The 13168-nt window shown below is 38.6% G+C and overlaps 1 protein-coding gene across 7 annotated transcripts in view; it reads right to left on the reverse strand.

Annotated features, from left to right (window-relative positions):
* APP (amyloid beta precursor protein) overlaps nucleotides 1-13168 on the reverse strand; it is a 262507-nt gene that overhangs the window by 143787 nt on the left and 105552 nt on the right. For all 7 annotated transcript variants that reach the window (XM_077878896.1, XM_077878895.1, XM_077878894.1 and 4 more), the window contains exons 4-5: nucleotides 9265-9377; nucleotides 7226-7419 (exon numbers count right to left, since the gene is read on the reverse strand). In XM_077878896.1, the coding sequence (XP_077735022.1) occupies nucleotides 7226-7419; nucleotides 9265-9377 (307 nt within the window). The remainder of the gene's footprint in view (nucleotides 1-7225; nucleotides 7420-9264; nucleotides 9378-13168) is intronic.

Below are 13168 nucleotides of genomic sequence, written 5' to 3' on the forward strand. Positions count from 1 at the left end.
GATCAAGAGTTGCCTGGGCTGGCTCTTATGATAAAGTGCAGGGCAAGGCAGTCAGAAGCAATTCAGCTGACTGGGCTCACTGGGCATCATAAGGTATGGTGTTCCCAGGTGTGCACATGTGCACACACACATACACACACACACAGCTGTGCCAAAGAAAACTCTCCTGAGCTACAAAATACAGCTCAAAGATGGGCATGGTGAGATGCAGTCAAAAGTAGTCAGTCAACCAGATGTGTTTTAAGTGGCTTTTTTTCCTAATTAAAAAAAAAAAACATGTATATATATATATATATATATATATATATATATCATCTCATTATCTAAGAAGATATATTACATTACCTCTCATTACAGTCTCACCAATTTTGCAACCCTGAAAGCAAGAAACTATGTCATTTGAGATTCTTTTTTGGGGGGTAAGAATGTAAGAGCTTACTTCCGAGAGGAAATGTGCTATTATAAAAGAAAGAGAGGGTCTTCCCTTATGTTACTTGCTGTACAAATTAAACAAGCCCTGTGGATGATATGGTTTTTCGGTCAGATTCTACAGTTCCAGATGGGAGCAAACTGGCTCTCCAGATCTGCACTGCCAAGGCCAGCCTGCGTGCATACATTAGTCTCCTAATGAATTTTCCCATAGAAAAATCCTTACCCATGATGACTGGAACAGGTGCACTATTACCATAAACAAGTTACATTACTGAACCCTTAAATAGGTATTTTGAGGTGGTCTGAGAACTTAATCACTGTAACCCTGGAGAAATAAATACTGAGCTAATATTTACAAAAGACTCTGGGAACAATAACGGACTTGTCTGCATTCAATCATTTGAAACACTTACTTCTTTTCCAATACAGTCACAAAACAGCTCATCCCACAAAGAATGCTTTCCTAAACGCTGCATCACCAATTGGAACACACTCGCCTTCTACCAAAACAAATCTCATTAACTACCAACAAACAGAGTATATTAAACTGTGAATCAAATTTTGTTTCTGGGGAAGATGATAGTGATACTTCATTTTTTCCTCTTCAAGAACTGTCATAGGGTGTCCCCCAAGGATGTTTTAAGTAAGATGTGTTAAATTTCTGTTCTGATTCTGCATTTCCAGTGTCATAGGAGGCCTACCTCCTGGAACTAGGAAGTGCCAGCTGGCAGGAGCCCAGTATGTATGCAGGTCAGTGATATAACACCTCTTACTTGGCCTACTTGCTTTGCCAGATGAGACGGTATCTCCATACCTGGAGAGTAACCAAAAAACAGACTGAAAAATAAAGTGATATAAGGGATTTGATATCTTAATTATATTAAGCTCAAAACAATTCTTTTAAATTTTAAAAACATGGGACAGTTAAAAAGTAATAAAAAATTAAGAATTCAACCTTAAAATACATCACTAGTTTATCTATATAAACCACTGTCTTAATGGAAAACAAAGAGTGATTAGAAATTTGAAGTATCTGGAGCTGCAATGTCCTGTTCAGTAACCACTAACCAGGTGTAAGCACCTGGAATGCAGCAAATCAGAATGAGATGGAGTGTAAGCATAAAATACATGCTAGATTAAAGACTCTGTGTGAAAGAAACAAAAAATATAACCTCACTAGTAACCTTTTCATTCTGTTTATGTGTTGAAGTGATAGTATTTTGAATACACTGGATTAAAGAAAATGTTATTAAAATTGATTCCCCAGCTTCTGCTTGCTATTTTAAAAATAACTCTCAGGAAGTATAAACCGGGGTATCTGGCTGGCTCAGTCAGTGGAGCATGTGACTCTTGATCTCAGGGTTGTGAGTTCGAAGGCCCACAATGAGTCACAGAGATTATAAATAAATAAAAAAAAAAAAGACAGTATAAACGTGCACTATGTAGCACACGTTATATTTCTACAGGACACATCTGCACTAAAACACAAGGCAATTCTATAACATCTATTCTTGGACTATGAAGTCCTTTCCAAAAGCTATGAAATTTTTTTTAAATAAATAATTGAATTTGGCTGATATTTCTTGAAGACTAGTGTGCCAGATATTTTTGGTGTCTAAATTATAGTTTAGACTCTGTCAGATAAAAAAGAGAAATGGCTATAATTAATTAGGAGAAAAGCCAGTATCAGTAAAATAATACAAAGCAAGAATGGGAGAATGAAGCAGAGTATTTGAAGGGATAATCAGAGAAGACTTGTAAAGGAGGTGTCTTTTTAAGTGAATGTTAAAAAATATATAGGATTTTGGGCACCTGGGTGGCTCAATGGTGGAGTGTCTGCCTTTGACTCAGGTTGTGATCCCAGGGTTCTGGGATTGAGTCCTGTATCAGGATCCCTGCAGGGAGCCTGCTTCTCCCTCTGCCTGTCTCTCTCTCTGTGCCTCCCATGAATAAATAAATAAATACACACACACACACACACACACACACACACACACATGATCTTACAGGTAGGTCATGCTAAGAGGTAGCACTTCAGAATTGACAAATATTTTTATGGCATATTAACACTATCTGATGAAAAAGGAAATGCTTTTTCAGTAGGGCAGAAAGGTGGGAACAACAGCCCAAAGAAAAGGCCATGTGTTTGGGGGTGTCTGTAGATAAGGTGAGGCCCATGCATAATGCTGAAATGCAGGCTGGGGCCAAGTAATGAGTTCTGGATGACCTGTAAGGGAATTTGAACTGGGCTAGGCTATAGGAACCATCAAATATTTCCTATCAAGTATCAACAGGATCAGAAATGCAAAATAGGAATGTTACCAAGGCGTGGAGAATTATCTGGGAAGAGAATAAAGAGATTCATGGGTCAGGTAGTATGAACACCAAGTAATGAGAAGTCAAGGTATGATGAGCCCTGTAAGAAAGAAAGTACAAGGGTAACAGGTGCCAGAGAGACACTGATGTGGTAAGGAGTAATCAGAGGAGTTAGTTCAGCAGCAGGTAAAGGATCATCCAAACTCAGGCAGTGGCCAGCCATTCAGGAAAGATCTGTAGGTAGAGGTGAAGGAGCCAATGTCCGGCAGCCGAGCATTAACAGAATGGATCTGTGAATAGTGTATAAGCATTGGAAGAGATGCTCCACATCACATCATCAGGGAAATGCAAATTAAAACAATGAGATACCACTACGCACCTACTAGAATGGCCCAAATCCAGAACACTGATGACTCCAAATGCTGCTGAGAAAGTGGAGCAACAGCAAGTGCCACTCATTGCTGGTGGGCATGCAAAATAGGACGACTGTGGAAGAGAGTGTGCCAGTTTGCCCATAAAACTAAACATACTCTGGGGCACCTGGATGGCTCAGTCAATTGAGCATCTGACTCTTGACTTTGGCTCAGGTCGTGATCTCCGGGTCCTGAGATTGAGCCACGCATCAGACTCTGCGCTGGGCATGGAGACTGCTTAAGATGCTCTAAATCCTTAAAAACAACAACCACAACATAACAAAACAAACAAAAAAAACCCCAATATACTCTTACCATACGATCCAGCAACTGGGCTCCTTGGTATTTAACCAAAGGAGCAAAAAAATTAGGTTCACTCAAAAGCCTGCACATGGATTTCTATGGCAGCTTTATTCAGTGCCCAAACTTGGAAGCAATCAAGCTGTCCTTCAGTAGGTGAGCTGATAAACAAACTGTATACATCCAGACAAGGGAATGTTATTGAGCGCTAAACAGAAACAAGCTATAAAGCCATGAAAAGACATGAAAGAACCTTAAATGCACGTTACTAAGTGAAAGAACCGCATCTGAAAAAGCCTACATACTGTCTGATTCCAACTACGTGACATTCTGGAAAAGGTAAAACTACGAAGACAATAAAAAGATCAGTGGTTGCCAGAGTTGAGAGGCTGAGAGGGATGTGGGGGTGGAGTACAAAGGATTTTTAGTGAAAATACTCTGTATGGTACCATAATGATAGCTACATGTCATTACACATTTGTCCTAACCCACAGAATCAACACACCAAGAGCGAGCCGAGCCCTATGTGTAAAGTAGGGATTTGGGATGTACCACTCTGGTGGGAGCTGTGGATGTTGGGAAAGGGTACGGATGGATGAGAGGGGAAGGGCAATGGGAGCTCTCTGTGCCTCCTGCTCAGTTTCACTGTAAACCTAAGAATACTTAAAAAAAAAAAAAAATCTTGATTAAATTTTAAAAATCCAAGAAAGGGAGTGGAGGTAATCAAGTAGTATTCAGATAGAACATAATTATAAGAGGGAAAATGAAAAACAAAGAAATGGAAGAAGGTACAGAGAGATGTTGAGAGAGAGGAAATTTATTAGTTCACTTGATTAAGATGTAGGAGAGCCCACCAACTCCCAGGTACCATGATGTAGGAATTCACGATAAAGGGCTGTGAAGGGGTCCTCTGTGGAGCATGGAGAGTGATGCTGTGAACCAACAGGAATGAAGGTAGCTTGGATCAGCAGCTATGTGGAAGGTGATAAGTCATCAAATAGTGATAATTAGGCACATCTCCTAACACTAAGATCCGAGCTGATATTACAGCATGAATGAAAAATGGGATTAACTAGTAATTAATTACAAGACATGGTATATCAACCTTACAAAACTGAGAAGCAGTTAAAGGGAGAAATTTCTTTTTTCCGCAATATGAAAGACTGCCAAAAATATGGTGAGAAAATGTGAAGGGTTATCAACAAGTCTAGGATATTCAAATGAATATGTAAAAGTGATTATCCACTGGATCCATCCAAGTTATAAAGGACCTTTCCTCCCAATCAAAAAAGAAAAGGAAAAAGAAGAGAAGAAATGAAAAGAAAAAAGAAAAAGAGGACAGTCGGGGCGCCTGGGGGGCTCAGTGAGTTGAGTGTCTGACTATTGGTTTCAGCTCAGGTCATGACCTCAGGGTCCAGGGATCCAGCCCCATACTGGGCTCCACACTGAGAGGGGAGTCTGCTTGAGGATTCTCTCCGTCCCCTTCTGCCCCTCCTGCCACTTGTGTGCATGAACTGTGCATGTGCATGTTCTCTCAAATAAAGAAATAAATCTTTTTTTAAAAAGTAGGTTTTATAAGACATTAAGAAATGTATTAGCTGAGAAAGAAAAGGGGGCCTGGCAAAAGCCTGTCACTCTCAGGATACAACAAAAATATATATTCTTAATTATAAAAGTTCCTTCTACACGAATGGTCACAAATGGTGGATTACCAACCTTGATACAGGGTTATAGGTGCACAGCTAATTCTAATTTTAACAGCGGTCATGGAACTCTCTTGGTTTACTCGCCATTATTTGGGTTGTTTCTTAAACACAGAGTCAATTCAGTGATGGGAAATGAGCAAGCATCAGACTATGACAAAAGAAAAACTTCAAATTCCCTTTCTAATACTGGGTGCACTGGCATAAGGTATTAAGAACCCTGATGACAAGAATTTTTCAAGGATTCATTCTGAAGCTTTCAAATCTAGAAATAACTAAGGAAAAGATATGCAAAAACTATCAAAAAAGCAGTAAGAACTAGGCAATTCCAACTTTTAGGCAAAGCGGCAATTAAACCAATGGACACTTCTACACCTGCCTCATGGAACAGGTAGGGGACCAGCCATAGCCCAGAACTCAATCAAACAATCCCAGGGAAAAAAAGCTCAGATGCTTTCCCAGTTGCAAAACCTGTTCTCCCTGATGTTTCCTGACCTCGGAGAAGTTTATTCACTGAACTATCAACTTGTATGGAGAGAAATATTGTGAAGCATACAGCTGACTGTCCCCTTATTTCTTTCTCTTCTTCTATTTTTTTTTTAAAGATTTTATTTATTTATTCATGAGAGACACAGAGAGAGAGGCAGAGACATAGAGAGAATAGCAGGCTCCCTGTGGGGAGCCTGATATGCGACTCAACCCCAGGACCCCGGGATGATGACCTGAGCCAAAGGCAGATACTCAACCACTGAGCCACCCAGGCCATCCTTTTTTCTCTTGTTCTTTGTAATTTACTTGTTTGTTTAGCTTTATGTCCCGCTACCCTGAACACAATTTTTCTAAATCTAGCAAAAACAAAGGAGCTTAACTCACAAAAAAAGTTATGGTAAAATTGGATAACAGCCACCAAAAAGAAGCCTGAGTGGCTTAGTCAGTCAAACATTTGACTCTTGGTTTGGGCTCAGGTCATGATCTCAGGGTTGTGAGGCTGAGGCCTGAGGTGGTTTCCGCACTCAGTGAGGAATCTGCTGGAGATTCCCTCTCCCTCTCTGACCTTCCCCCTCATCTCTCTTTCTCTGAAATAAATCTTAAAAAAAAAAAAAAAAATGAGTTCCTTAGTGTATAGACACATATATTTGTAAAATGCAGTTGTATCTGTAAAATTATTTTTAAAAATTCTACATAATACATTATAAAAATATTCCTACCTGATTCTGTAAGTCAGAAAACTTGATATTAATAACCATTAGTCTTAATTCATACTTAATGTTCTTTTGGAACACCTGTGACACCAGGGAATATCTGAGGGAATCCTGAAGGAAAGTGGGATCATTGCCACTGGGGAACAACAGAACATGAAACTGAAGATGGAACCAGATGGTCTTTCTAATCCCCAAATTCTAGTTTTATAATTTTATGAACTGAATAAGATGTTTGCTTTTAATAAAAAATAAGAATCCAGAAGTTATGGGATTAAGATCCCAAAGAAAAAGAGATGAAAATATAATTCTTAACCATCGTGAAACCAGGGACAGTGAAAGAATTTTAAGCAAACACTTCTGAAGCCTCTGACTTCATTCACTAAGGAAGAGATGATTAAAGACCAAAAAACCCACAAAGACAAACAAAAAAGCCCAAAGCAACCCTTCTTAACAAAAATTCAGATTTCGCTAATGACTGATGAGATAATCCTAAAATCTTGTCTAAAAAACATTTCTAAGGTGTAGACCAAAAGAGAAGGCCAGTCAACTCACTTAGATTTCAATTCTCCATAGAAATACATCTTATACAATCAGTGGAATTTTGATGCCAACTTTGGAGATACAAATAAAATAGTTAAAATTAACTCAGTGATGGCTATTTAATTAGATTAAAAATTAAACCGTTGGCCATAACCATAACAGGAGTTCATGTTAGGATTTTTTTTTTCTCATAACAGCAAACATTAACAAGGGTGGGCAGATATGCCTTGAAATGAGAAATGCAAAGATACGTGTATAGAAGAAACAAAAGTGTGTGCTAGATGTTCTAGTGACTACGAGAGAACAAAGGCCACCTTACCTCCCATCTGCATAGTCTGTATCTGCTCCACCCCACCAGACATCTGAGTCATCCTCCTCTGCGTCTGCTGAGTCAATATTGTCACTTTCTTCGGCCAGCGGGCAACATACAAATTCCACCCCTCGGAACTTGTCAATTCCACAGGGCAGCAACATGCCATAGTCGTGCAAGTTGGTACTCTTCTCACTACAGGTCTACAGAAGGGAAGGAGAAAAAAAAATAGTGAGGGAGGCAGAGTAGATTTGCTTCATTGTAAGAAAATCCCAAATATAATATTCAACACAGAGACTCAGTATATCAAGAACCAGTCTAACAATGGAAAGGGCCATTTGCTGTTTTGAGTGGGTTTACAAATTTCTTTAGCACAGACTACTTCAGTATTCTTATTTTGTAACTTATTTAATAAGGATATGTTGTTATACTATAGAAATTAATAAAAACAACTGGAATGGAAACTTTGGGAAATAAGATATAGAATGCATTGTGCATGGAGAGAACCAATGCTCTGTGGTGTCATTGGTCTATCAGGAAGACATATAGCTCCATGAACATCCCCAGCATACTTCCATGTCCACTTGAGATGGAGGTTTGTCTCACACGGACATATCTTATTCTAGACATTCAAACTCTCTTGGCTCACTTCCAGGATGACAAAGAAGAAAAGAAATTATCCTCTGCCATGGATCAAAACTTATAGTCTAAATTAGAGATTTCTCCTTCAACACTCTTGCTTTCCTGGGATTTTTGCTACATTTGTGCAAATCAAAATTAGCATAAAGCTTTGAAAGCGTTCACTGGTGACAGGGGAAAGATTAATAATTCAACACATACAGATAAACAATGAAAATATTACAGTGTATATTTTGACTTCAAAGAATTAAAGTCATTTTTGTTTCTTAGTAACAAAATATGTTTTGTTTTCTAACTCAAGAACAAATGAAAATGAAGTTATCAGATGGGTAACTGAGCTTCAAATTGTCTGGTCTGTTTTCTTAAGATCTAGAAAGCTCTTAAACCTCCAAAACACATTTTTCTATAAAAAATTTTTTGTTTTGCAGTAAATCGGAGCATATTATTTTATAAAAGGCAAAATTAATGCTAATTCTTAAGGGGTGTTTCCTGCCTAACAACTTCAAAGCTATCTGAGCTAGATCAGGATTTCTAACCATCAGTACTATTGATATTTTGGATCAGATAATGGAGGAGATGGAAGAGAGGCCATCTGTTCAGTGAAGAATGGTTAGTAGAATCTCTGCCTTCTAGCCCCCGAATGCTAGAAGCACCACCCCTGTCAATTAGGACAACCAAAATTGTCTCCAGACATTGCCACATGTATCTGGGGAAGGGTGAGGGAACAAAACTGACCTCACTTGAGAACCTCCTGACAGAGGAGCCTAATTCTAGGAGACTGATCTTCCACAAAATCTACATGTATTTATTAGAAAAATTTCATAATATATGAAAGGGACAAAGCAGTTTTGAAGATGATAATAAAATGTAACCGCTTATGCTGTTTCACGTTATTAATCCACTTTGCCAAAAGCAAGGAGTTAACAAAAGTTAGGAATGGTTCAACCACCATGGAAAAGTGGAAGTGGCAGTGTGGCATGGTCAACGAGAAATTGGATGGCATAACTTAGAAACTGGTGGCATTGGACAAGTTACTTCCTGTTCTCGCACTACATTCCCCAATAGATGACAGGAGAAAAGGTCATGTTAGAAAAACTCTGTATATGACAAAAGAAAACAAGAGGCAAATGAAAAATAATTTGGGAAAATGGTACCTTGTAAGGTTTATGGAAGTGTAAAGATTATAGTTTCCAATTTATAAAACACAGCATAGACACATAATAAATCTAACTAAGCCAACCTGGTTTTGACTCCTGAAAATTGCTCATGGATAGTTTTTTCTTTTCTAAATAATAAATATAACTTCTTTATCAATGTGGCTACTACTTGAAAATCTCTTCTAAAATGTCATTACATATGCTCCTAGGGAATCTTCCCCTTAGGAGAAGAAAGATTGTCTAGGTCGGTACCTCTTTGGCGACGGTGTGCCAGTGAAGGTGGGTTTCACAAACATCCATCCTCTCCTGGTGTAAGAATTTGCACTTGTCAGGAACAAGGAGGGCATCACTGACAAACTCACCAACTGCAAGAAAGGGAAAACGCTTCATGTCATTCCGTCCACATCATGGGGGGCTTGTTACTGGGTTGGTATCAAGGAAAGATGGGCTAAAGTACTTCAGAAGTTACACAGCTTTTTCAATGACGAAGCAAACAATACAAGAAAGACTGGTGCCATTAGAATGTTCAATCCTGTGTCCTAAGCCCAGTTCCTTGCCACATTCAACCTTGATGGTTAAAGTACTTCCCACATGTTTTAAGTGAAATTTTTATTTAATTAACGTGAGGCTCTGACTGCAAAGTTAATTATGTAAAAAGCTGCCATTCAATTACAACATGGGGGGAAATACAGATTGACACTGCCTAGGCAATCATTTGAGTGCAATCAACATGTATAATTGTCCACCCCTACTTCTTGGACATTTCCTCCATCTGGAAGCTAGTAGAAAATTTAGTATTTTTCTACTCCCTAAAAAAACAAAATCTATATATGTATATGTTTAAAGGTCTCACACACACGGCTTAATTCAATTAAAATGTAAACACTGTTCCTTAGATTTTTGCTGTATTTTTAAAGAAAATGTAAAACCTGCAAATTATTTCTAGCATAATCGGTACTGCAGATACAAAGATATTACATAAAGTCCTGCAAGAACGCTTACATTCTTATGAGTATAATAATTGGATAATTATAGAATGTAAGCTATGAACTTAATTTTCATTTGTTTTGTTCCTAGAGTAATCCCAGCTTGCACACAGCAGGCAACAGATATCCTGATGAATGAAGATGTTAAATGTAATGGAGATGAAGAAGGTGCTGGGCCTACAGAGTGAACACATCTGCTTGGATGCACTGGGAAAGAACTCAAAGTGGAAGTTACATCACAGATGAGTCCACATGGATGAGTAAGAGGATGCCGCGCAGAAAATGAATGAAGTCCTGAGATGTAAGTAGAGTGTCTATCTTGTTTATTAGCCTTGCACTCCTGATCCCTGCCCAGTTGTGGCAGATATGACCATCCTGGATAGATGGATGGATGGCAAAAGGCACCTGTGCCAAAGAGAGAGAAAAGAAAGGGTGAGGCATATGTGTAGAGGAGACAAAAATCCAACATGGCTGGAACATGAGGTAAGTGTATAAAAGGGGGCAGAAATAAATGAGACTGGAGGAAGATGCTAGACTCCTGATTGCAGAATCTAAAGTTCTGGATACCATTTTGGAGGCAACCTAGGCCAAAAGATACTTTAAACAGGAATGACAGGCTCAGGTGTGTTTTTCTGATAGACTCTTTAATCAAGTGATGGTAGGGTGACCACAAGAGCAGGGAGACAAGGGCACTGCCATCCTTCAGGCATGACAGGTAAGAACAGATTTAAGCCAAAGACAAGTAAGCGGGAATACCAGTTGTCCATACTCCAACGAAGAAAATGAACTGTTTCCTTACACAGTATGTTAACACAAATTTTTCTGAAATGGACCATAAAGAGTGATGAAGCCTCTGAGAGGGAAAAGAGAAAAAACTTTTTTATTCTTGTTACAGAAAAGTGTTCTTTAAAACTTTCTATCTGTAAGGTTTTTTTTTTTTTTTTTTTTTTGAAGATTGTTTTTATTTATTCATGAGAGAGAGGCAGAGACATAGGCAGAGGGTGAGGCAGGCTCCCTCCGGGGATCACGACCTGGGCCAAAGGCAGACGCTCAACTACTGAGCCACCCAAGTGCCCCCGTAAAAGTGTTTAAATTTGGTCTGTTTCTAGCTCAAACAGGCAAGATGTTTCATGGTATTTAAGTACTCATTTTAAGGAACAGTATTTAGATAAAAAACCTAAGCAAATCATAGGGGATGAAGGACCTTTCATCTTGTCCTTCCTTAAATCTTTAAGACAACCTTTGATGCCTACAGTATTGTATTGTGAGTTAAGAGAATGCACAAATGAGACATGGTGCTCCCAAAGGATGTGGGTGGTACTTGTGGCCAAGGAACCCACAGGTCCTGGGACCTTTTGCCATAGCAGTGGCTGGGGCTTCATGGGAAACACTGGGCCTCAGCTCTGCAACAGCTGTGTGACACATCTCTAATAATATCAACCTCACTTCCCAGGGGAGAAATGCCTGCCAAGAAACGTGTCTAAGGCCACCCGCCCTTAGGAGATTATAACCTCGCCTCAGAGATGAACATTAAGATATATACACAGTATAGGGAAAGAAATAATAATAATGCAAGTGACACATTTTCCCCCCTTTACTCTTACACAGAATACTAAAAAACAAACCAAAACAACCAACAACCAAACTAAATCCTGGATGAGTTGGAGGATTGAAAATAAAAGTAATCTCATCCAAAGTCAATACAAGGGGATCCCTGGGTGGCGCAGCGGTTTGGCGCCTGCCTTTGGCCCAGGGCGCGATCCTGGAGACCCGGGATCAAATCCCACGTCGGGCTCCCGGCGCATGGAGCCTGCTTCTCCCTCTGCCTATGTCTCTGCCTCTCTCTCTCACTGTGTGCCTATCACAAATAAAAAAGGAAAAAAAAAAAACCAAAAAAAACAAAGTCAATACAGGAGGATTCTTCATGGTTTCTCAGGATTAGGCAATCAAGTGTAGCTGTCAGTAAGAATCCTTGACACCTCAGCATTCCGATTTTCAAGGCCACAGAGGGAGCAAGAAGTGATCGAAGGCTTGAAGATGCTGCTTCATTTACTGTTTGGTGAGTCAAACCATATCTACAAATGTCCAACACACTAAGTGACTTTAAAAGAATTTTTTTTGCAATTATTGGAAAGATTAAATGCCTGGCCCAAGGCTATTAAGTCAGATAATGAGACAATCAGGGACAGGTGTCAGATACTTTCAACCTTGAACTGAAAGAGTTTTTGCAGCATAAACTGGCTAATAGTGTGTCTGGTTTTACTTTGCTGGAGGCCAGTCTGCTGAGGACACAATTTTACTGCAAAGCCAAAGTCACTGAAAGGTATTTGCCTTGGTGAAACCTCATGTTCATCAAAAGAACATGTATTGCATTCATTTGTAAAAAGATATTAGAATTCTTTTTTAATTTGCAAAAGGACATTTCATTTAGCATTGTAAAGATGCTCTTAGGTTTCTAATAATGTATACAGCCAAGAAATATATGCCTCCCGAATGAGACTTTTTTTTTTTTTTAAGGATAAATACTGGTTATTTAATAAGCCCTCAGGACTAATGGCAAAATAGGAAACTCATTATACTCTAACATTAGAATAAAATTTGGCAATGACTTTGTGGTTTTACAGCCCTGCTTAAATTACTTTCAAAATTGATGAAACAAACCAGAATGTTACACATCAGAAATTTTAAGCAATTAAATCACAAAAATCTGTTAAAAATTTTTAATAAAGAATTAAAGAGGAGTGGTAAGAATATCCTTTCTCACAATCTAGTTTAGTTTAACATGGTTTATAGTCTCTCCCCTTTTTAATTCTAAAAGAATTATTCTTAAAAATCTATGATACAAGAGGAGACATATGGCAACTCTCTGTACTATTCACTCAATGTTGCTGTGAATCTAAAACTGCTCTAAAAAAACAGTTTTTTAATTAAAAAAAACAAAAAACAAAAAACAAAAACCCTGATAGTACATACCTGGAGGTTCCATCTAAAAGTATGTATGCTTTTATTTTTAAAATAAACCTTATGGTTTCCTTGGTCTGATCCTTCACATAAAACACACACACAAACACACACACACACACACACACAATTTTTAACATAATTCAAGTGAAAGAGATCAAAATGAATTAAGTGCCATAATGAAAAACCATGTTCCTATTTATGCTGAC

The sequence above is a fragment of the Canis aureus genome, chromosome 30 (assembly GCF_053574225.1).
Source record: "Canis aureus isolate CA01 chromosome 30, VMU_Caureus_v.1.0, whole genome shotgun sequence".
Taxonomy (NCBI): Eukaryota; Metazoa; Chordata; class Mammalia; order Carnivora; family Canidae; genus Canis; species Canis aureus.